Source organism: Pungitius pungitius, chromosome 6, assembly GCF_949316345.1.
Source record: "Pungitius pungitius chromosome 6, fPunPun2.1, whole genome shotgun sequence".
NCBI classification, from domain to species: domain Eukaryota; kingdom Metazoa; phylum Chordata; class Actinopteri; order Perciformes; family Gasterosteidae; genus Pungitius; species Pungitius pungitius.
This window is the reverse complement of record NC_084905.1, coordinates 17,189,403-17,215,161: the sequence shown is the minus strand read 5'-3', so window position 1 is coordinate 17,215,161 and position 25,759 is coordinate 17,189,403. Positions and strand designations below refer to the sequence as shown.

Below are 25,759 nucleotides of genomic sequence, written 5' to 3'. Positions count from 1 at the left end.
TTTTAGTTTCCTTGGTAACTCATCTCAAGTGTCATCTGGTACACTTTACAGTAGCATGCTTTGTTTCGGCAGAAAGGGGAGCTTTTCATGTTAGGCACAATTGAGAGTCAAAAAAGATGGAAGAGGGATTTGCAACATGATGGGAATTTCTTGACAGGTGAGCGTACAGAGAAGAAAAGGAGGAGGAACTCTGAGATCCAGCTGCAACTATGACATTATCCTAAACAAATGACATTGCAAAGTAAGCTATCTCATGTCTGTGAGGTGTGTTATAAATAAAATGGCCAGTTGTTTTTTCACAGAGCAGTAAGTCCCCGTAAGCCCAGAGATTCATGCAGTATTGGAAGCTCCTCACCCAGATCCCACACATCATAACCAATTTGACAAATGCTGCCAGCATGCTAATCAAATCTTTTCCTCGAGGCCCTGCCGACCTGTTTTCTTGTGCTCCATGATGTGTGTGCTTTGAATGCACGCCTGAAAATGTTCTCTATTGAGGAGGAATTGTTATTTCACATTCTTGTACCCTCTGACTGTCTGTTTGTGTTGAAAGCTTAAAGAGACAAGTCATCTGATAAGTCTACACTATAGCTGCCACTTTAACTTTGAAGCTGTAGAAATTCTGTGTTTTTTTTGGATAACTTTCAGAATAAAACAGGTATTGAAGGTGTTACATTCCTCCTGCAATTACTTAAACAATGAAAAGCTTTGGTTCGAGCAAACTATATATAACATATAAATTAAATGAACCCAAATCAAAATAATGAAATAAATTCCCCAGACATCACATGACACATACACAAAAAATACCAACAAGGCCTAAGGTTGTTCACACACCTGTTCATAGAACTCGTTGACGATGCCCTCGGTCCACTGCAGGTGCAGGTCTTTGCACTTCAGAGGCCCATTGATGTCAGCCAGTTTGATGCACATCTGGCAGACCAGCAACCTGTCGTTCTCATTAGACCAATCAATACCCGTGGATGGATCATCGCCCACCTAGGGGATAAAGAGTCAAATATGTCGTCAGCACGGAGTGTGTGGATGGTATGTTCCTGCGATGTCTGTGTTTTTCATTTTAACGTCTCAAAGAAGGCAATTTAATTGCACCTCCAACTCCAACTAAATACATCATTGTTTGTGTAAGATATAACTAATAATGCAGTTCTCTGGCTCTCAAACACATGAGGCGTATGCTTGCATTAAAACAACACTGTTTAATTGAATTGTGTATTTTTCATTGAATCATTATGTGAGAATGATAAGACTGCTGCTCCCTCTTCAAGAAGCTGACGAGATGAGACTAGAGAAACTTGGCCATCGAGCACCCCCACTGTACTAATACTCAAAATGAAAAAAACTCAAATCCAACATTCTGTGTGAAGTAGTTGAAAAGTTGCTGGAGGCTTTATGTCATTAAGACACTCCAAGCTCTGCAATGTTCTGATCTGTTCTTCAAAGAACACTAGACAATTTTCTTTCAGCAATTCTTTCTTTTCCAAATTAAAAGAGCGGAGATATTAATGTATGTAGCGCCTCTTGAACTTTGAACTCCAGAAAATGAATTATATTCCTACAATTGAAGTTTATCGAGAAAATTCATCATTCAGTCTTGTTTCCCCAACCACCAAATACTTAAATGAAAGGTTAATACACAATCCAATAATGTTTTAAGTTCATGATGTTGTCACCTTAACATTTTCATAGCACAAACATCTAAAAGTAAAATATTCAGAATATTTTATGTCAAACAATTGGATTACATCACTACCTTGGCGTTGAACTCAGCTAGGAAGTCAAAGTGCTTCTTCAGATCAGTGGCCAATATGGCCTCAATGACCAGGAAACGGAAACGCTTGAACTCTCCGTGGTTCAGGTTGACGAGGAAGTTGTACTCTGGCCGCGACATGAAGAGGTTCCAGGCTGAGGCAGCGTGGTGGTTTTCCAGGACGGATCGATCGTTGTAGAGCACTGCCTGCAGACACAAAGACACTTTACGCTTACATGAAGAAGTGGATGTTTCTTTTCTATTAGTATTAAAGCAATCCTTCTCCATTAAGATGGCGTATTTACCTACATTTAGGGCGTATGCCTAGACAGAAAAACCACCAAACCCTGAGGAGCTACTGTAAGTGATGATCTACTGACTAGCTGTCAAAGAGGGATGATTCTATGGTGCAGATTGGCAGTGAAATAGAAATATAATGGTGCAAGAAAAACCGGCAATCAACTTGTTGATTGAAAACAAGCAACTTGACTTCCACCGACTTTGCTGGTGATCGATTGCTCGTACCTGTGGGGCGCTGGTGGCCACGAGGAAAGCATTGGTTCGGCCCGGGTGGTCGTAGTCGTGCATCGCGGCGGCCACATAAAGGGCCATCAGCTCCAGAGCAGGAATGAGTCCCGACAGGCATCCGTAACCGTCTTCTGACACAGTGTAGGTCTTTGAAACCAGGAAGCCCATATGACTGTGTGTTATTCCACTGTCTGAGTCTAGCCGCAGGGGAGCAGACAAAGAGAAGGGGCTGAAGGGCAGGGTGGCAGAATTTACACAAACACACAGTGTACTGTCATGTGCACACACACACAAATAGTAACACACACTTTCAACATTCAAATCCACTTATATGTGGATCAAAGGGATGGACCTAGTAGGGCATACAGATGAGGTTATGGAAATATGGGTGAGAGGGAACTCTAATCTTCCTGCAATTTCATGGTGCTCTAGACTTCAAATAGTGTTTGGTATGTAACTGAAAGTGCCAAAAGCCTGAGTAAGATAAGACAAACTATGAGTAGGATAAGAACACACACACTCCTGCAGGTTCGATGCTCCCGACATTAATGTGATGGCTCATGGTAAAGCTGCAGGGAGATGGCAATGTATAAATAAAAAAACAACAATAATAATAAACGGCTTAACAAAAGTTGCAAAACTCAACAAAAAGCGATCCGGAGCTCACCTGTTCCTATGCGACAACTTTCAACACACTTTCATTGAGTGATTGGGTTCCCATACACACTAGCGCCCCCACCAGGACATACAACAACGTCTGCGTGTAAGTACCAACGAACACACCTGAGTCACTGGCCGAGCCGTGGTCAGCAATGAGGCTGGGCAGACCGGGCACCGCCTGCGTGGTGAGGTACCAGACTGCGTGAAGCACGTCTGTGGCGTGGACCCGGTTGTGATCTGGGGTCAGAAAACACTTTTTGAAAAAAAAGCCTGTCAGATCTCCACCAGCAGAGAGCACTGCAAGGCTACTTTTGTTTTATAAAAAACCCGAGAACCGGTCACATATGACGGTGTGACATTTCCCTCCATCGCCTGTTTCCTGCAAACAGGATCATAAGAAAACTGGAGCGAACTCAAAAAAACAGGGGGGAGAGAGTTGTTTAAGCTTACATGGTATGTCTCTGTAACCATTCTCAAGGGCATGGAAGTAGTTCATGAATTCTTTGACGGGGATCTTGAAGGTCTCGAACAGACCAGTGTCTTCAAAGAGCCTGTAGGAGACCTGAAAGACGAAAAGAGAATCTGTGAACATCTCATCTTCACATCACCATCGGGAGGGCTTTAATCATCCATGCGATTTCCCATTTATACATGCAAAAATAACACCATGTTACTGACCTTCTCCATCATTATGCAAATAATCAATTGATGTACTCAACGGTGCTCACCTGACTGAGGATCCGGCCACATTTCCCGTTGGTTTTCTCCATCAAGCTGAAGATGGGGAAGTTCCAATTATTTAGCTGACTCATCAAAGGCTGTAAGTCCTCCATAACTAAAGGCTCTGGAGCCAGAATTGGCTGGTCCTGTGACAAGTGATGAGAAGTAGTGAGACAAAATGATAAAACGTTGATTCTGTATGTCCCAACGTGACGATATGGGATTGCAGCTTTATGGTGTTTTATTAACAGAGTCGTAGTTGTCGCCTCACCTCCGGAGGTATTAGTGGGTGGAGGATGACATTTTGGGCAGGATTTTTTCCCTCCTCTGTGTCCTCCTCTGTGTGTGCTACATCGCTGCTGTCACTGTGGTTGGCTTCGTGGGTGCTCTCGTAGTCGGATGACACCACTGCTTGATCCTCTGCTGGTAAAAGACAAAAACGCTGCAGGCTAGAGGAAACTGATGGATAATGTCAGCCCTTTTGGCGGGTTTTGGTTGGATGTACTTTGTTATAGCCGTTTATTTGTCAGCAATTCTCAAACCTCCCAGAGATGGGATGGAAGTTGATCTTGAGGGTTTGATGCAGTAGTTGGGACCATGCGTTGGTTTAATGTACATCTTTTAGTTAAAGGGTGCGTGGCTACGTTGCAGCTCACGGGTAACGGTGGTAGTGGTCGGGAGGAAAAAGACTGAGAGCATACCTGACCGTGGTATCCTGTCTCCCTTGTCTATAGAACCCTCCCCATGGCTCAGTTTGATGTATGGTCTCCCACAGCTGTAGACAAGAAGCGTTTAACAGCTCAGAGATAAAGTGCATGAAAGGAAAATGTTATATTTGACCTTCCCTGTTGTAATTCACAGGTCTTTGCAGCTGGTGCTGTGTTGCATCTTTGACTACTGCATACGTATATGTCAGAATTAATCAATGACAGCGTTTTTTAAATAAGAACACGTTCAACCTAAGTGCTACTACAAACTTGTAATAGTACTAAATATAGAAAAACATTTCTGGGTCAAATGTATCTTCTTTAAAGACATATTGCATCAACACATCTGCAAATAAAATGTTAGAACCAACAGTGTAGGCTTCATTGTATGAACATGATTAGACAATTGGTTGTGGCAATGAGTACTCGTAAAAAAACAAAAAATCAACAGAAAAAGTTAGAATAAAAAACATCAGGGGTCAAACACAGGCCGGTGCTCCATATGTTTGTGGAGGGAAAAAAGTGTGCAAGCCTTCGACTGTGTGTAGCTGCGCCAAAGAAGTGGGAATCACGCCATTCACCACATCTGTCTTTGATGTCTAACCGGACAGAAGTTGTCAAGAAACATTTTTTAATGGGATTCCTACTGTGCTGTCCCAACATGAAACAGACGTTGTACAGACGCTCCAAGAAGAATACTCATTAATGAATTTATTGGACGCGCATATTAACACAACGTAATGAGAATAAACAGTTTCTGGTACGGCCACATTCATAAATGACTCATTAGAAGCGGTGCCCACCCTCTTTGAGCTTTACAACAAATCAGCAGCTACACTCAACAGCTTTTGCCCATTTCTCCACTGGGGCCACTGTCAAGCTGTCCATGTTTCCAATTAAAATACCTCTCTCTAAATGTTGTAAAACCTGCCTCTTTGGGGAAGGAAATGCCTGCTGTTCAAGCCCAGTGTCACAGGGAGCACAAGGTTCCCGTAGTGTGTCTATCTCCTTCTGATGAATTGCTTTCGTTTGAGCCGTGTCCACGCTGCCCAACGGCCCGGAGGCCCCAACAAAGGCGGTTCTGTTGTGTTTCGCACGGGCCAGGTTGGACCACTGGGCGTAATGCCTTGCAGGTGTGGGATATATATAAAATAGTTTGACACTTTGGCGAGCGAACACTCCGTACATTATTGTCACGGGGGTCTGGGCAGGCGGCAGTGCTCGGCTTAAAAGGTTTGCTTTTAATGAAAGTCGGAGAACTGGCAGACACTCTTGCTATTCTGCTAATGCAGCAGAATAACCTCAGTGACATTGAGCCTTTGGCTCGGAATGTAAATAAGGAAGGCGGCCGCCTCCACTCGTGGGATCTGTCAGTCATGCATCGAGTGACTCGGCTTTTTTATCACAGAAAATCTCCTCAAGAGCAGCTACGATGGCTCGCACTGTAGTTACAGTAATTTAACTGTCAATTATGTTCAGACAAAATACACTTAACTCTTGTTTATGTTTCAACCGCGTCTGAAAGAAAATCATTTATTTTGCCAGATTGACTTTTGGAAGAATGTAACTGCCGTCTGCACAGATGGTTTGTCCGGTCAGCGATACAAACTGCATCCTGTTGTGTTGTAGACAATTTGCAGAATGTAAACATTGTGTGTCGGACGTAAGAGACAGAACTTGGTCAAAGTTCAAAATTGGTTTCTTTCATTTTAGCAAAAGCTTATGAAGCCAAGGTGAATTGCGTCCAGTAAAGTGTTTCTCTGAAGCAGTGCTATCACACAAAAGCACGTGAGCCTTCTCCCAAAATGAAACCTTCAACAAGTTAATCATCCCGCAATAGGAAACACTGCATGAATGTCTGCATTTTCGGGGGGGGCCGCCCGATAAGCTCGGACCGGCCTCTGCCCGCTCCGCGGTTTGCTTCCACATCTCACTCAACCACTCACAACGGGTTGACGGATGGCCTCTTGGTTCAGAGCCCAAAACGGAGAGTGTCCACAAGCCAGGATAAACACCGCCCCGGCCCGCCGTTATTCCTGCTTTCATTAATCCACCTACTCTCAAGCCAGATGACGCCAAGGAGATAACAGCTCTCTGGCCCCGGGGGCTCAAAGAAACGGGGGGGGGGGATTCAATCGGACCCTTTTTTTTTTGACCGCGTCGACGTGGTAGAAAAAGACGACATTGTAGCTTTGAAGTCGGTGTTGTTTCCGTCTCAACAACCTACGTCACCGAAAGCTGACACGGTGGAAACGGGAGGGAGAAAAAAAATAAAATAACAAAGCCTAATGTCCTAATTAAGATTGTACAGATTTGATGATGGAGCAGGCAGAAGCCAATTGAAGCCATGTGCTTGTTTTCTCCCCCCTCCGCTTGTGTTTCTCGCTCGCCTTCGCCCAACCATCTCTGCCTCTCGCTCGTCCGATGGGACTCATTACACATCCGAAATGATTACTGGTGGTGTGTTTGATTCGTGAACACATTCGGATGTCACGGGGTCTTGGCCAGCTCTCAAAAAGGCGCCATAACAAACGCAGGACAAGAACACACCCTGCGCTGCCTCCCAAAACGTGTTATGTTCAAAACCCGCCTGGAGGACAGTGTGTTGACAAGTTGTCGATCGCTCGTCGAGCCGTCACAGCACTAAACCACCCCCACCCCCAAAACCACGCAAGTGGATGTCGGGAGGCGCTGCCCGTGTTCACGGAAGCCTTAACCAGCTCGGCTTTTTTTTCTTTCTTCATTTTAAGCACCTGTAAATAGAGGCAAAATGTAAATGAAGTGTTTGTGAACTAAACCCAGTGGCTCTCTATTCACTCCGATTGTGTCTGTAAAACCACTGGCCAGGATTAGCGGCTGCGACAGTGTGGCGTGTGGCGTGTGTGTGTGTGTGTGTGTGTGTGTGTGTATGTGTGTGGGTGTTAATTGTGAGGTTGCGGTGACTGGGGAGAGGCCCAGGTGTTTGTTTATACTCACAGCACCATAAGTGGCCATAGCTGGGGCCTGCTGTGGGGCTTTAAGGACCAGACGACAGGGCTTTGTGTACAGAAGCTGCTCAGTGTGCTTACACTTACAGAACTTCTTCAAGTGCCACACTGTCACCGTTACAGACGCACATCTCTTTTGCAGGGCAAGACAAAACAGTGTGCAGATGTTAAGAAACAATCAAATCAAAGAAGTGAAAGTTGGATTTTAAATGAATTCATCTGTTCTTTTATGGCAGTTTAACAATTGTACACGACACCTACTAATGTGTAATATAAAACTATTGGTTTGTTTTATTTCTTCAATTGTATCTCCGTTTCAACATTATTGTTGTGTAAATATTGCACAAACACAAAATGCTGTCAAAGATGAATATTGTGTATTTTAGTGTTCCACCCGACTCACATTTCACCAGGAGTTTTTTCTTGCGGTGAAGACATTGTGATGAGAAAAGAGTTTGCCAGATCTATCTTAAATTGACAGGTTTTATCTAAAAATGTTAATTGATAAAAACTGAAATATTCATATATTCGGTGTTCCAAACAAATTCGATTGCCATCATGGGTTGAAAGTGTTTGGTTTGAATCCCATTTCAGACGTGCATGAGCAATTGAGCTCTAGCTTCAGTTTAAAAGAGTTGACAAAAGTTATTTTGCAACATTTGAAAATAAAACAAACAAACTCCAACAACCCGTACACACACACACACACATTCGCGCACAAACCTACACCGTGCACTGACTAACTGTCACAGTATTTGGCACGTAACAGGCACAGAGACGCCCGGAAGCGTCTGTATTTACAGACCAGACGCGGATCTTCATCTGAGGACTTTGATGCCCGTGACACAAAGTCCACGGGGGGGGGGGGGAGAAGCTGATAAACATAGATGAAGACCATTTCTCGTTGAGGGATACTTAATATTTTAAAGAGCGCTCTCTGGTACCGCTTGTGAATCAACATCATAAAAACATTGTGTATCCTTTTGAATTTCTTTAAAAAAAAAATAACACGAGCCGCTCAATCCAAACAAAACGTCGCAGTAATCACAAAGTCATTTTAAGGAATGCAATCTCTGCACTGATCAGATTAAATGATGCTGAAATGTTTCACTTTAGTAATCAGAACTACGCTCATGAATTTGTGTTTATCGTGGTTCCAATGCATCAATGAGATTTACAAGCTAAACACAAAATTGCAGAAGTTATTTGCTGTTGCCTGTGTTTTCAACAATATGGATCCGTCGGGTCTTGACATTTCTGCCGATTCGCTGCACCTGGACTAGATGGAACAACCAGGCCAGATTTTCTCAACAGCTTACGCAATAAAACAAATGCAACCGAGCATGAGCCCGAGCCCAAAAAGACATGCTTTCATGCACGCACAAGCCCATGAATGCACACTAATCAATACTTACACATTCCCTCAGACCACTCTGTACTACACAACAACAATATACTGCATATGATCTGTATGTAGTGAAATATATTTTTTTTTACTCTACTTAAAAAAAATGAAAGACTAAGTGATGAATGCCTTATACTGTGGATTATAATGCATTATAAAAAGACTATAATTTATGACAAGAGTTTCATTTGTAGTGTTAGACTGTGAGGACAAGGAGATGTCAGTCAGCATGACAAGATCCTTTATAACGAGTTATGATTATTGTTGTAAGACATTATTGATATACAGTATAATGAGAGTAATAATTGCAAAAACCTAAATGTGTATGAATAATAAAACTAAATACAAATGATGTCACATGCATGCATTCTGGTCCATGATACGTTTGTGAAGCCTCATGAAGTCTCCTGCTGTCTCCAGCACGGCGTGCACAGAGCTTTTGTGTGTCTTAGTTATTCAGGTTAAAGCGTTCGCCTGTGGGGCATATTTCCATTCTGGCTCCCATGCCCACACATCCTCTTCCGTACTGCTGCGCCATTACTGTTCACTCAAGTCTTTGGTATAACTACAGCCACCACTGCTGGGAATAAACCTCTAAACCCTCAGAGTGATGTGCCATACTGTGCTATCCATTGTAGGGGGGCTCCTTAAAGCATTTGCCGAATAGTTCTGTATAGCTATGGTAGAATGTTGCACCGTAGGACCTAATTAGTATCCAGTACAAGATATTTGTTCCCTTTTTTTTCCCATTTAGCTCTCTTTATAGGGAGGAAAACCGTAATTTACCAAATCTGGAGCTTAGGTATAAATAAGTTCCTGAGGATAGGACTCTGGGAGAAGAGTGAGACATCAGCTGGAGCTCAGGTACCTGCAGGTGAGTGCTTCATGGAAGGGTTTGATGCTGGCGCTGCGGTCCCTTCGGACGGGCCCAGGCTCAATGGTGGGCAGGCCTGTAGCAGAGGTGGTAGTGGTCCACGTGGAAGAGATCCTTCTCAGAAGACCCGGGTGGAGGCTCCGCCTTAGACGCTGTACACACACACACACACGCATTGTTAATACTAAAGTCAAATCTTTCCCAGCCTCTTTTTCCATCAATCAACAAAGTCCTCTGCAGGAATGAAAAGAACATGGCTGTAATTGTGTTAGCTCTTAAAGTACGACCTTCCTGCAATATAAAGTTTATGCTTATTTGCTGCGCCTCCAGTCAAACTATCATAATGAGAATTATTAGATTAAACAAATGCTGCACCTGGAACTGGAACATCTTTTATGGCTGGCTTTTGGCCGGGAGCTGTGGCCATGGTGCACCTCAGAGTAACACATGCAGTGTCAGCATTGCATTGCAAGGATACATTTCATCACAGAGATTGTGCCTCTGCGCTTCTTTTCCTCTCATTAAGTCCCCTTTTGTGTCTTTCTCTAATCGGTCTTGTCTCTGCTCTTTCTCTGGGATTCTCAGTGGTCTCTGCTCTTGTGGCGCCTCCATCTGTTCGGTGCTTTGCAGCAGTTTCGCAAAGCCGCGTTAAACAAGTCTCTCTCTCTCAGTCTTCTGCAGGGTGACCTAGTAAAGATCACCTAAGAATCCTCAATGAGCCCATTCACAACAAAGCGTCATTTAGTGTATGCGCACGCACACACACACACACACACACACACACACACACACACACGCCACTCAAAAACGGCATCGGTTTAACCACTTTGGCGGAAATTTCTCTGACGTTCTCTTAACCATGACTTTATTTCAAGACCAATACTGTTTTAGCATGTGTCTTAGCAAGCTAATGCATACAAAACACACACACACACACACACCTAAAGAAGAGCAATGCCGATTCAGCCTAATATATACTGTATGCACACACTTATAACTTTATAATTTAAAATTGCACGTAGCAGGGTTGTCCCCAACACGTCCTGTGTATAATGCTGTGACGATAAAAGTTATGTATGACAAACATCTTTTGCACAGTACAGTGCATACAACTGCATGGAAATATAACATAACACATAATAACTCACACACCAGTGAGTATTTTTTTTGAATCCACAGTATGTGATTCTTTTTTTTTTTTTTGTGCAGCACAGAGAAAACTGACAGAACACGGGTTTTGGAAAAGTGCTTGGAAGGCATCAGTATGCACAGCGATGGACATCAAACCCTAAGCCAGGAGGCAGAAAAGCAAGCGCAGGGCTTTCCACTCCTGCATTAGCCACCCTGGCTCCTCCTGCTATTCTCCTCCTGGGCACTCGGAGGCTGCTCCTCATCTCTGGGGAGCCGAGGCTTAATGACGGCAGCCTCAGCGGCTGATACACGGGCACGATGTATTAGAGCTTCTTTTACAAAAAAAAAAAAAAGAAACACCTTGTCAGGTAAGAGATTGGCTGCATGGCGTGTTGCAGCCATCGACCACACGCCAGCTTCCAGGAAAGCCTGCAAAGGGATCTTCCAAAGATTAACAACTGGATATGTGATTGTGTTGGAGGGGTCCAGCTTTGCTGACACTCTGACGTCCCTCTTTGTAACCATTTGAGAGATGCTTCCACCTTCATGTTGCCTCTCCCTTTTCTCGACTACATACACACAGACACACACACACACACACACACGCACGCACACACACACACACACGCGCACGCACACACATACTGTCTGGCTTTGCACATCTGTCATGTTGACACAGCTGTGGCTATGAAAGGGAGAACAGTGCTCGGAGCAGTAGACACGCTCTATTTTTCTTCACTCAACTCTATGAAAATATGCTCCTTCATCTGATGCTAAAAGCTCTGAGAGCAGGAAACACTCATTAGCCGAAACACGGGCTAAAAGATTAACATGTGTGGAGCGCCGCGCGGTGTATAAATCATTTGGCCCTAATAAAGCAGACCGCACTCACATTACTTCAGTTAGATCGCTAGTTTTGATGAAGTACTTTTGATATGAGGGCTAAAGATGTCCTCAGTTACAGGCCAGACTTCCAGCTGCTGCGTATAAAGGGTCAATCACGATGTCACCCATATCTTTACCTTATGGATGGATGTCTTCTCTCCCTTCTCCGGCCCCTCCTCCGAGTCGGAGAAGGTGCAGGCGTCCCCGGGGTTGAGCAGCGAGGCGGGGCGCGGCCGGTGCAGCGACTGGAAGGTGAGCTGGGTGGTCAGCAGGTTGCTGACAGCCCGCAGTGACGTGCAGGTGTTGGGGGGCAGAGAGGGGTCAGCCAGCAGGTCTGTGATCAGTCCGTGGGCTTCTCCCATCACCGCTATGTCCACCATGACAGTGGTGCCCGATGACTGTGGGGTTAAAAGGGAGATGGATGAAGGATTAAATAAACCTCACTTCGGCTGTGGCTCGGTGCTTTAACCTTTCATCTGGCTGCAGTGAGGTAGGTGTGAACCCCAGGGGGGGTTAGTGCACACAGGTGTGCTTTTAAGACAAACAACTGCACCGATTGGTAACGCTAACTGTGGTTATAAATATACACACCAACACTGCTTTTTAGCCAGCTATGACTCTTTCAGTTTCCATTTTACATGTGAGCATCAGTAACAATAATGGTACATCATGTTATGCAATGATGGGCAATTCTGCCAGTAGGAATACTTATATGGTATATTTTGCTGACATTTCTAACATTTATTTCATCGTATAACTTTTTGAAGGCAGAACACGTAATGGATTATTATTACATTGCTGTATTGCTGATCTTACTTGATAAACAAATACTTCTTTCACCAGTGGTCTTTCTATAAATATTCCATCACAGCAGGAGCTCCGGCTGGTACAACAAAGACTAATTTGAAAACTATTACAGTGTGTATTCATGAAATTATCTGGGGAAGCCTATTGTCCAGCAGTAAAATGAGCATTCATCAGCTTTGTCCCAAGTTTATTGAGAATACATAACAAGAGGACAAAGATAGTGAGCCCAGCCATAACCAAATTATATCTCAGTGGGGCACTTAGCGCAGGGAAAAAACATCATCACACAAATGATACCTATAAACAATTCCAAAACACAACAATGAGAAGGTTAAAAAAGATTCAATAATTTTGTTCGAACCACTATTGGAGGAGACCAAAATTGCGTGGTGCATTTTAAATTGTGTTACCACACGCAGAAGCACATGTCCTCTTCTCACATATGCAAGGCTTTAATCTACACCTTATATGGCTCCTTCCCGCTCAGAGGAAAGCAAAATCTGAGGAGCAGGAGGAGGAGGAGGAGGAGGAGGAGGAGGAGGAGGAGGAGGAGCAGGGAGTGGCACTCACAGCTGTAGGAGTTGACGTACTTTCCGCCTTTTCAGACGTGTAAACAGCCGCATGAGGTTAACCATGTCCCGCACAGCTGCGCTGTACTTGAAGCTTAATGAATGGACTCGTTAGCGAGGTCTCGGCTAGAATTTGACCTCTGACTTTCTCACTCTCGACCCCTGAGACGGCCAACAGCCCTTGTCTGTTTCTAAATGTCTGCCCCGTGCTTTGAAGGCACCGGCGTAGTTTGAGCGGGCCCTGATTTTTTTGATTTTTTTTGCCGGGTCGAGTGAAAAGTTCCTGATTGCTGTTCCTAGAGCTGCTGAACAACTAAGCACAGGTTGGTCTTGGCTCCCGATGAATATGCTCTCATAAGTTCCCTTTTTTCTCCAAAGAATGTTATCAGATTTCCCCCCCCCCCCCCCCCCCAACGTCGCTTTCACTTTGACACTTGCTGCCAGGCACCCTGAATTATACTGTTTACACTGGCTAAGTGGGACGAGGTTGACCTGAAGCAGGCACCTTTCATTCGCCTCCTCCCGTGGGTCACATCAGATAAGTCGCTGTATTCGTGCACTTTTTTTTAAAACTTTAGTCTGCAAAAGAACAAAAGCCATGTGTTGAGTGGGTGTGAGGACATTCCTCCACGTGTGTAATGACACGCATTTATTGATAAATCTCGCACATGTTCAGCACTGGGACCAAGCTAATCCCCTTTAAAGACAAGGAGACGGAGCGTTTCTACACAGAAGACCATTGTGCCCCCGTAATCCCTCCTCTCCAGTCCACTTCTCTTCTCCTCCTCCCTCTCCTATCTCCCCCATTCTGCTTTAATGCAGGCCGCGAGCCTAAGATGTAAACACATGTCTCACAGCTTATTTACAGGCTGATTTAGGAGTTTGCCTGAGAGAGGGTTTAAGCAGAATATATGCTTTTAGCTGCTGGAGAACATCTGTCTCCGCATCTCCAACCACGCATGCATGCAGACACAAACAACTTCTAGTACTAACACCACAGTCAACACAAAAGTCAGGTAAAAACACAGACTGGCACACACACACACATGTGGGGGGAATGGCATCATCCTGAGCATGCAGCACAGACACATGTGTTCGCATCCCGCTGTCTCACTGAGCTCGACTTCCTAGGAAATTGGACCCAATTGGGCATAAAAGAGGAGGGAAGAATAAACTGTGAGTGGTCGGATTTTTCACTGCGAGGAAGCCACTTAATGTCCAAAGCATGACATTGAAAAATAAAGTGTGGGAAAGGCTCCAGGTGCACGAGTAGCCTTTCAGATTTGGGGGCATAATGGGTTGATTCAACTGAGTTTGCCACTGTTGTCATTGACCTGAAACAATGGCGGAACCTGCTCTGCCACAAAGAAAAGACAAGATCTCCCTTAATTTGAATGGACACGGTGTCAAAAGAACCTGTATGTCTTCCATTACCCCCCCCCACTCTCCCCACACACACACCACCCGCCATCTATAGACCGTCTGTGAGACAAGGAGCAAGAGCTTTGAGCTACAAAACGAAGCTGATAGCAGGCAAAGATTAAGAATGTAAAGTCCCGACCGTCCCCGGGGCAACTTGGTATCGGCTGGAAGATAAATGCTGATCTTCAAACCAAAACTTGTTCTTTAACAGATGAAACAGTGAGAATGTTACGTAATATCATAAGGTTACATAAGCACTTGCTGTCAGGTTAGATGATCAGTTTCCTCTGTAGCGGCTTCACTTGTGTAAGCAGAGATCTCATATAAACCCCACTGTTTGGAGAAACAGCACTTTGAGTATCGTAGAAAAAGCTTTTGAACAGATGATTGAGCATTTCAAAATTCGTAACATTTTTCTAAGGGCACCACGGTGTTCTTTTCTCGGTCAGAGTATTTCCAAACTCCACGTTAACTAAAATCAATCCTTTTAAAGTTATTTTTAATATATTAAATTAATAATTTCTACAAGTATACCTTCTCCTCTAATGCATCCATACACCACATTCATAGTAACACGCATCTGAGAACTGACGAAAAACGTTCTGCTTTCACTCCTCTTTGTGGAGATTTTTCTTCAAAATTCACCCTTAAGCAGCGATGCAGCACCACGGGGAGAGTAGAGGACATTTAGGGTTATATCATAAACGATGAAGAAATACATGATGCATGTTATTTGCATTACATGCATTTTTACATTACATGTCATTTAGCTGACACTTTTATCCAAAGCGACTTAGATTGCATTATAACCCATGCGTTACATTTTGCCTGGGGAGCAGTTAGGGTTTGGTTGTCTTTCCCAGGGACACTTCAACGTGACACATGGAGGGGATTCGAACCGTCAACTTTGCGGCTCCAAGCGCGTCACGCTACTCCGTGCGCCACCATCGCCATCTGGGTAAACATCCACATGGTTACTGGCCATGAAAATGGTTCGCAAGAATCTTACATGATTACTTTGAAGTGGCAATAAACAAGTTTTGGATAAAAATGACCTGGACCTAAGAATCCTTTTTTTGTAGCTACGATGAGCCCTTCATACCTACATATGGAGCAGATCGTTACGATAAGAGTCCGCCGTGTTGCACCAACATTTTTGTATCTGACCAATTGTTTGCATTTGACCCCCCACTGATCCTCCTTACCCGACCCCTGGGACTGGTCTCAAACCTCAACTGTACCACAAATTGCTTTACTATTTGTTGACATGCAACATCTGATGAATGTGACTACCAGCATTAACAGACCGTTTCTATGATTCTTCAACGAGCCACGCTGTATACTCAACCATGCATGGACATGCTGCATTGATATTTAACTATGAGCAACAACAGAGTATAAGTACGCAGCACAGTTTGCTCAATAGACACGCAATAGATTAACACCCGCGCAGCAGTTTGTGTAAACCAAACCACGAGCCAGTCAAAACAAACCAGCAATCATGTCTGAAGTGTGAGAAGCTGTTTGTCCACACAGCTCCTCCGTACTCAGGGCCCTGCTCCGCTGTATGTGTAGCTTTAGTTGTCATTTGCACCAAAGATTGACCAAATAATAAACTCCTGGTGCCATTTAAAGCTTTTAAGGAATAAACAACTCAAACCCGCAGCTGTGTTGTGAAAATATACATTAAAACATCAAAACTTACACCACTAATTGCTGGAATGCATGCATGCGTTGACAATATTTCAACTTTGGAAATGTGTGTTCACAAATAGAAAAACGAATCCTTTTCAAGCATCACACATTATAATCAACGCGGTGGACATTAACGGCTGCAGTGAGCGTTTGAAATGTGACTGCAGGTGTGTCGACTGCATCCACATGATTTTGACAACAACTGCAGAAGACAGATGAAGTGCGATCTAAACAGTGGTCCTTTTGTCTAACGTTTAGTATTAATGGTGCACACAGTCGGAAAGGTTGCATTTTTGCAATTTCGGGCCGCTTAATGTGCTTTTAACCCCCTGGCTCCCTCTAACGCCCCGAGCCAAATACCAGTGATATGTGAAGCTTCTTCTTAAAAATGCAATCGTGAGAATATAGCGTGTCCCGCAAGAGAGCTCGAGACTGGACAAAGGCCTCTGGGGCCTAATGGAGAGCGAAAGGTATCTAATTCTAATTCTAATAATGTAAGTGTCACGGTTTGGGTCTCCTTGTCTTATTTTGTAGCTTTCTCGTGTCTCGTGTCTCTGGGTAACTTCACTTCCTGTCCTGTGATTGCCTGATTGCTTCCACCTGTGTCCAATCACCTGCACCTCCCTTGTGTATTTAAGCCCTGTGTGCCAGTTGTCCTTTGTCGCGTCATTGTCTATACGTCAGTCGTCGTTGGAGCACGTCTTGTCTTGGTTGAAATAAAGAGCACTTGGATTAGAAACTCTGCGCCTGAGTCCTCACTACATCCTGCCTCAGCTGCGAACGTGACAGTAAGCAACTCAGATACACACATTGTGGTGCTTGTTTGCACCCCTGTGGATATTAAAAAAAGGATTTACTGCATAGGAAACTGTGGAATATATTAAATAGAAAATATTTAAGAGCATTCATTATTTTTTCTTAGGTTGATATAATTTAAACAGAAATCTTACCGTAACCGTAACAATGCGTTTTTCTATTTCAGTGGCAGTGGCAGCAATGGCCCTGATTAAAAATCTTTCCAGATGGATTAGCTGAAGAGGACCCTGGGAGTTGGTGATGTCCTCTACTTGAATGAACGCAGCAGTGGTACAGTGTAAATCACAGCAGCGGGAGAAGAAAGCTCCACTGAGACACTCTTTTGCCGCTCGCCTGAGCTCCTACAACCAAAAGCTGCAAGACAAACAGACCAACCACAAAAGGTGGAAGCGAGCGAGAAACACCGGCACAAAGGACAGCCAATTGCCACGATGCAAACAAAAAAACCCCCCCTCATCAGCACCGCAGTGGGCACAGTTGGTTAAGTTTTAGAAAAATCTCGCAAACTCAAAAGGCCTGCGATGAATAAGACCGACTCATAACGTCATTCCATTCATCACCTTCTCCCTGAGCACCAGCTCGGAGGTGTTTTACTGTCGCACGTCATAAAAAGCACCGGTCACTCAGCTCAGGTGGTTGAAGGTTGAATCTCTTTCAGCCTTAAATTCGAGTCGTGCCACGCGACCCGAATTTTAATGAGAAAATTCTCCATCGCTGTCATGATGGGGCAAACGAGAAGGAGGGCAGTGACCTTTAACAACTCGGGGGAAAAACCCTGCAGTTTAAGAAACGCGAGCGTTTGAAGTGCTCAAAAGGGATTTTGAGAAACCGTCAACGTGACTGCAATGTCCGCCTCACAGACCACTTTCCCAGCCTTTTTGTAATTTAGAATAACACAAGATCCGGGGGCCTGAAGACATCTTTTCTCCGATAATCTCCCAGGGTTATGTTCCAAAACCAATGTGTTTCAAGTCGAATACAAATATTTAAATAGCTCTTTCCATACATAACTTCAATGTCAATTCCCTGAGGTGAAAACATCCACCGCATGCGTCGGACGGCCAGGTAAAAAAAAAAATAACGCGGTTTGGAAAACGAGCCTGCTAATGTGTGCACGTTGGCCCACGGCAACAAGGTGGAGATCAATCAAATGCTCCGGTCACCGGGCTGCAGAGCGCAGTGTGTGTAATTCACACACGGCAGAGGTGTCGCCGCGGCGTTGTCGAGCGCCACCAGCCTCTCTGACCAACAACCTGGTCCGAGGGAGCAAAAAAAGAAGAAGAAAAAAAAAGCCATGAGATGGAGAGAGATGCCAACATAAGCCTCCACCTCTTGCACGTCTTGTCAGTCTCTGGACTATTACAGGATTCCATTGCCCCCCCCCCTCCCTTCCAAAAAAAAGACTGACCTGACCACCGAGTCTAAATGGCTGCTAAGGGAATTCATCAATCAAAAAATATGTGCTTGCCTACAGCACTAACCCCCTATAACAAATTGATATGAGGCTTGGACAATATTTCAAAAGGGTAACATGTTATTTGAAAATGTCTCCACTCAAAGAGGATAATACTGTGAGGCTGATTTGGGAACAGATACACCGCCGTACGAATCTTAGCATCTGCAGGAAATTACAGCGTGTCATTCGATTTCAAACCCAATCCCGCCGCCGCATTACGTGCGCTATTCATGACAAGGACGTCCCCATTTCGAACCCCCCCCCCCCACCTCGACCGCAACTTTATTTTATTGCTGCCCCGGCATAAAGTGCCGGCATGAACGCATTGTCCGTGCACTTTTTTTAAACGGACATCCTCCTGATAGCAGAACACACTGTGTGTGACCTCGTCGGCACCGAGGCCAATGTTTGTTCCTCATGTGCTCCCACAGCTTCGCACGGTGGCACCTCAATTTAAACACATCCTCCCCCCCCCCCCCCCCCTCTGCCAAAGATGGGGAAAGGTGATCACAAGGTTGTGCCTGTGAGTTTGTGTGTGTGTGTGTGTGTGTGTGTCTGCCCTCTAAGAGCCGTGTCCACACCCGAGTCCCTCTTGTTACAATTCCCCGGCCTTTAAATGGCGTTCGCGGAAACCTTCCAGCTAAATTGCAAGACCCGCGTCATTTGGACCAAAAGAGTACAACAAGGACTCTGGTGGGAAGTGACACCTCTGGACATGCTGTTTAACCAGGGCCTCAATGAGTGGGTGAACGGGCCTGTTAGTGGTGGCATTTCTGCTATTTATAAGGTGTGTGTAGGCGAGTGAAAGAGATCAGGGAACTAGTGTGTGTGTGTGTGTGTGTGTGTGTGTGTGTGTGTGTGTGTGTGTGTGTGTGTGTGTGTGTGTGTGTGTGTGTGTGTGTGTGTGTGTGTGTGTGTGTGTGTGTTTCCTGTCAGCTCATAGGAACGATTTACTTGTGTGTCTCTCTTTGTGTGGACAGTGCTAACCTGTGATCCTCGGGAGCCTCTCTTGTGGTCCCACTCCGAACGGGGGAGCATCTGTGGGAAAAGAGACACATGTTCAAACCACAGTCATCAACATCCTGTTCCTGTTATCGTCCCGCAACAGAACTTCTGCAAACAGGCAACAGCATAATTGAGATTTACAGCGCTGCAACGAAGAAAAGAAAAAGAAAAAAGAGGAGGAGGAGCAGGAATTGGCGATGCAAGGAGTCGTAGAAGTGTGAGCTGGGGGGGGATGGAAACGCTAATAAATTGGTTTTGTCTATTTTTTCACTTCCCGTTAAGCGCAGACGTCTAATGCAATTTCCCAGTCGGTTTCGGTTTACTTTAGCTGCTGTCCTCTGCCCAAGGGCCCGGCGGGTGGACTGAGATGTGTTACGCTCTCTAACTACCAGGCCTCGGTGTCCTTCCACATTCCTCGTAAAGCCGTCTCCCCACTTTCTTGGGAGCCAACCCCCCCCCCCCTGAAACGCACGAGCGCAGCGCTGTCACCGATTCTCGGAGAAGGAGGAGGCATGAGAACCCCAACCCCCCTCCCCTCCCCCTCCCCCTCCCCCGCATGTCGCCGGGGGACAAAAACTGCTGCTTGACACACACGGAGGCAAACTGATAACTCGGGAGTCCTTAACTGTGTCGAAGGAGGTCAGCGAGTTGTGTCATGCTGTGAGAGGAAACGTTGGGTTTTCGGGTGGCCCGTCTGGACAGAAGCGCGGGTTTTTTTGTGGTGCTTTTTTCTCAACAGTGCTGCATAGTTTTAATCAGATTGCTCCGCCTTGCCTTAAAATCACCTCTGCCGGGAGATAGTGACGTCAGTCTTGCGTTGCGTGAACATTGCACCATGTGGCCGTTGTGGACACACCTGGTGGAGTCTGCTCTCCGCTGAGTGCACCTTTGTTGTGGTTTGTAACTTTATAAAAAGCAAAAGGTATATGTCGGTGTGTATTGTATCGGTTGCAGTAGGAGGTCGAGTGAGAAAGAAATGTTTTCAAGGCCTTGAAACACATGCACTATAAATCAAGTTAGGAGTCATAGCAGGTTTAAATCCTGCTCCACAAAGGGGCAGTTCCATTCAAACAAACCATGATGCATGTCGTGACACTGAGGGTTTTTTATTCAACTGAATGCAACATGATGGATTTGTCCCGTCTCAACAAACCTATTCTTCACTTCATGCTCCACCTTCTCGCCCTAGGACTGCATCTACGAGGGGGTCTGGATTCTACTATCGAAAGGTCAATAATATCTGTGAGACACTTTAAAGCCTCGTCAAGCGTGTGTGTACCTTGTCATGCATTCAGATGACCCCACTAGATGAAAAACGGAAAGCAAACCGGCAAATAGCGACGTAAAAGGCCCATGTGTGATATGTAAATGACTGTGGTGATAGTATGCAAAGTGTATATATACACTCACCGGCCACTTTATTAGGTACCCCATGCTAGTAACGGGTTGGACCCCCTTTTGCCTTCAGAACTGCCTCAATTCTTCGTGGCATAGATTCAACAAGGTGCTGGAAGCATTCCTCAGGGAGTTTGGTCCATATTGACATGATGGCATCACACAGTTGCCGCAGATTTGTCGGCTGCACATCCATGATGCGAATCTCCCGTTCCACCACATCCCAAAGATGCTCTATTGGATTGAGATCTGGTGATTGTGGAGGCCATTTGAGTACAGCGAACTCATTGTCATGTTCAAGAAACCAGTCTGAGATGATTCCAGCTTTATGACATGGCGCTTTATCCTGCTGAAAGTAGCCATCAGAAGTTGGGTACATTGTGGTCATAAAGGGATGGACATGGTCAGCAACAATACTCAGGTAGGCTGTGGCGTTGCAACGATGCTCAATTGGTACCAAGGGGCCCAAAGAGTGCCAAGAAAATATTCCCCACACCATGACACCACCACCACCAGCCTGAACCGTTGATACAAGGCAGGATGGATCCATGCTTTCATGTTGTAGACGCCAAATTCTGACCCTACCATCCGAATGTCGCAGCAGAAATCAAGACTCATCAGACCAGGCAACGTTTTTCCAATCTTCTATTGTCCAATTTCGATGAGCTTGTGCAAATTGTAGCCTCAGTTTCCTGTTCTTAGCTGAAAGGAGTGGCACCCGGTGTGGTCTTCTGCTGCTGTAGCCCATCTGCCTCAAAGTTCGACGTACTGTGCGTTCAGAGATGCTCTTATGCCCACCTTGGTTGTAACGGGTGGTTATTTGAGTCACTGTTGCCCTTCTATCAGCTCGAACCAGTCTGGCCATTCTCCTCTGACCTCTGGCATCAACAAGGCATTTCCGCCCACAGAACTGCCGCTCACTGGATGTTTTTTCTTTTTCGGACCATTCTCTGTAAACCCTAGAGATGGTTGTGCGTGAAAATCCCAGTAGATTAGCAGTTTCTGAAATACTCAGACCAGCCCTTCTGGCACCAACAATCATGCCACGTTCAAAGTCACTCAAATCACCTTTCTTCCCCATACTGATGCTCGGTTTGAACTGCAGGAGATTGTCTTGACAATGTCTACGTGCCTAAATGCACTGAGTTGCCGCCATGTGATTGGCTGCTTAGAAATTAAGTGTTAACGAGCAGTTGGACAGGTGTACCTAATAAAGTGGCCGGTGAGTGTATATATATATACATAGGAGTTGGCGGCAGCTCCTTCGTGGTCACGGCTGAGTCCTGCTCCGTCAGAAGGTCTTAGTGTCGGTGAGACTCTCCAGGCGCACACACATAAACAGCCTATTCGGTCTTAAAGTCTTATGTAACCCAACCTTTTCATCTCCCGTGCTCTGAGAGACAGACCAAGACTACACACAAGTCTACATGCAGCCTTTGATGTGCCAAAACAAAAACACACACACACACACACACACACACACAAACACACAAATCAAAGCTGAGCAAAAAGATTTGAGCGCCGCAGATAGCCTCTTCCACGGAGTGACTTTACGGGCCTCGGAGACATTTCATCAACAAATACATGTGGACGGAGTGCTACTCACTTACTCAAACCAAACAGTTGATGCAGTCTGGTGCCACTGTGTTGAATATTCTTTACTATTGCTGGAAAACTAGTAAACAAAAGCTTTGATGTCAGTACTTCCAGCCTTGAAAAAAAGGCCGGTGTCACAGCAAACGAGAAATTACTGCACAACAAAACATACATATTTTTTCAAAAGACAAAAAGAAACCCAGCAGAACTAGACAATAACCTCACAGGGGTTGAAAATATACACTGTCAATTGAAAAGAAATGACAATGCAAGGAGAATCAGTTAATCCTTTACAAAACAACAATAAACAATGATAGTAAACAAAAGAAAATAGAGACCATCACCCGGCGCCCTTCTTACCACACCCACCTTTGAACTTGGCATCCATTGTGATCTACAGCCCTTTAAAGTGCCTTAATAGCATCTTGCCCCTGTGACACTGTCAAATTGATAGCATCTGTCCTCAGACAGAGAGACATGAATATAAACACCCGGTAAAGTACTTAAAACTGCCTCTGTGGTAGTTCTTGCTATAGTAACTGGCTCATTCACCATATTTTGCCAGGATGACACACACACACACACACACACACACACACACACACACACACACTCAAACTCACACGATTAAAACAATACCAGCCACATGTTGTCGCAGCTGGTAAGAAAAAGTGTTCAAACTTGATGACCTTGTTTTGCTTGTACAGGATGGAGATTATACTTAAAACATATGACAGTTCACTGCCAATATTATGTCTAAAGAGGTAAAACCACACATGAATGATTTCTTAGATATCGCTTGGTTTTTCATGGACACCCTCCAGGCAGCAGAACACAGCCCAAGCAGTAAAATTTCCAAATGGATTTGTTTTTGTCCTAAAGCTCCGGTGCACCTACTGGGAAAAATAATAACTTTGTAGAAGTTATGCCCCTTGTTTCACCCTCTGCTAGATTCATTACCGCCCGGTAAGTCAGTTCTATCAGTGGCTTTCGTAAAGTGGAAGTATCTTAGCTACCAGAAAAACACATGACACATAGGGGCTAATGCGTTTTTATTGGACTATGGCTCCGTTGTAAACGCATTCTGGAGATTTGCTGTTCTTTTCTCGAACCAGAGTGGTACTCTAGAAAGAAACAAACAAGAAAAAATAGTGGGGTAGTTTAATGAAGTGTCACTTCAATTGACTGTGTCAATTTGAATTCATTTCAAACAAACTGGTTGCTATTGAACACATATCAAAAGCCACAAGGATTCTAACGTTGTCGGCAATGAAGGTTAGGTGCCTTAACTAGATTTCTAACACTTGGAACGCCCCTCGAAACACAACCGCGAGGGACCCCCCCCCCAAGGCCTCAAACTTCAACAACAATGGGTCTTTCCAGGAACAATGTCCCATCTACTGTGGATAACCCAAAGACCTCACTGTCAAACGTTTTCTTTGGAGCCGTTTTCTGCGTTTGAAGTCCTCACCCACAGAGCAACCGAGGCACTGTTCCTTGTTGACAGAGATGTTTCCGGTGAACTCAAGGAAGACTGAGCCTGAGCAAGCTAGCCAAACACATTGAGTTTTCCAATTCATTTTAGTGTCTTTTTTTTTTAAACTCAGGTGGCGTTTCATTGCTAAGCTGAGGCCGAAGGATACTTCCTGTGCTTAAAGAAACAATACAATGACAAATAACCTTGCTGAAACAACCAACAGAAAGATACAGACTGGCAAATAGATTGTACCGATTATAATCTGCATCAAGAAAAGTCAAGTCCTGTTTTTGGCTGCGCGGCTTCATCGAAGTTTGTTGACATTTAAAGGCACAAAGGTATAGTAATGTAAAGTAATGAAAAAGGCCACTCCTAAGATGACGTAAAACCGTCAAAATAAGCCCGCTTCCCTCGGAAAATGAGCTGCCCTCTCACGACTCGAGAAAAAAAAAACGAAATAGTGCCGGCTAAGTAAACTTCCAGCCTTCCGCCCACTCAGAGCGTTAAGAGGGCAGCAGCGTGGATGCCAGTATGCAGCCATGTCCACCACCATGGATCCGAGCCACGGGCCGCAGCGCGCTGCCATGCCTCTGAGGTGCTGGGTAAACACCACAGTGTCAAAGTACAAACAAACTACTAGAATATGCTTTTTGTTTGACTTGCACCCACCAGAGGAGCCACTTAAGTAGCGGACAGCGAAGCTCCACGTTCACACCGATGATCCCCCGAGGCCTCGCAACGAGGCCGTTCGAAATACTACCTAAGTACTTTTCCCACTGTGTCTGGAAAAGGAAGCAGAACCCGCCTCGCCCTAATATGGCTCAGTGCAAGATAACCGCTAGCAGTGCTTCTTAATCATTCATTCATGATCAGCCCTTCATCCTTCCACCGCTTCCCTCTCCCCTCCCGCGTCCTACTTCGACCCTCATTACCGGCTTCATGCGTGTGGGGGGTTGATGTGTGTCTACTTGGATCTTCAGTAGCCGTACTAGCTTGTTAGTGAACTGGATTCACTGGGACCCAAATACGGTTTCAATTGAAGTGCCGACTGAAGATCTCCTGGATGAGGGGAGGCGAGAGGAAAGGGAGAGAGAGAGAGAGAGAGAGAGAGAGAGAGAGAGAGAGAGAGAGAGAGAGAGAGAGAGAGTGCTGATCCTGTGCACTGTGGTTGGGTTAATTAAGGGCCAGCGGATCCGTTCAGCTTGACCTAAGGGGTTTGATGCACCACCTCTCTGTCCAATTAAACCCACTCTGCTCTGACTTAGATCCAGGTCTGCAAAGTCATGAATTCACACACATGCCTCCTAACATGAGCAGGGCCGGGGCTAGCCATTTGGGTGCCCTAAGCACAAATGCTTGGTGGTGCCCCCCCCAACCAACGAACCAACCAACCACCACCACCACCAAAGGAATAACAACCATTCAGAATCTTAGTTAGGTTCTCTTTATTCCCCAAATAACTTCTAAACATAAATAATTTACATAAACAAACATGAAAAGAAATAAATTATATAAAAGATAAAATTATAAATTATAATTACCAAATACCACCACAATTACTAAAAACACAGATTTGGAACTGAACATTGTAAATGCAGAAAGTATTCAAGTATATAACCGTGTAAGTAATAATGTGCACATTTCTTCAGTAAGTACAAATAATAATAATAAAGTGCAAACTGCACAGTAGAATTTACTTTACCATCTCTATAAAAGAGACCATTCTGCTATCCGATAGAACAATATTACAAACATTTTCACTACCATCAGTTGTCAAAGGCCCTACAGAGGCACACGCCTGCATTTCCTAGCTGCAAAATCAGCTCTCAGGTCATATGACAGTTTCTGAGCCACGC

General features: G+C 44.9%; 1 protein-coding gene across 2 annotated transcripts in view; it reads right to left on the bottom strand.

The window, feature by feature from the left end:
* LOC119196044 (cGMP-inhibited 3',5'-cyclic phosphodiesterase 3A-like) overlaps window positions 1–25,759 on the bottom strand; it is a 55,726-nt gene that overhangs the window by 4,979 nt on the left and 24,988 nt on the right. The window contains exons 2-12 of one of the 2 annotated variants that reach the window (XM_062562943.1): window positions 19,418–19,468; window positions 11,803–12,063; window positions 9,644–9,801; window positions 4,378–4,451; window positions 3,948–4,099; window positions 3,685–3,822; window positions 3,407–3,518; window positions 3,080–3,193; window positions 2,294–2,493; window positions 1,772–1,975; window positions 838–999 (exon numbers count right to left, since the gene is read on the bottom strand). In XM_062562943.1, coding sequence (XP_062418927.1) covers window positions 838–999; window positions 1,772–1,975; window positions 2,294–2,493; window positions 3,080–3,193; window positions 3,407–3,518; window positions 3,685–3,822; window positions 3,948–4,099; window positions 4,378–4,451; window positions 9,644–9,801; window positions 11,803–12,063; window positions 19,418–19,468 — 1,626 coding nt within the window. The remainder of the gene's footprint in view (window positions 1–837; window positions 1,000–1,771; window positions 1,976–2,293; window positions 2,494–3,079; window positions 3,194–3,406; window positions 3,519–3,684; window positions 3,823–3,947; window positions 4,100–4,377; window positions 4,452–9,643; window positions 9,802–11,802; window positions 12,064–19,417; window positions 19,469–25,759) is intronic. The other variant, XM_037451415.2, reaches the window with a different exon arrangement.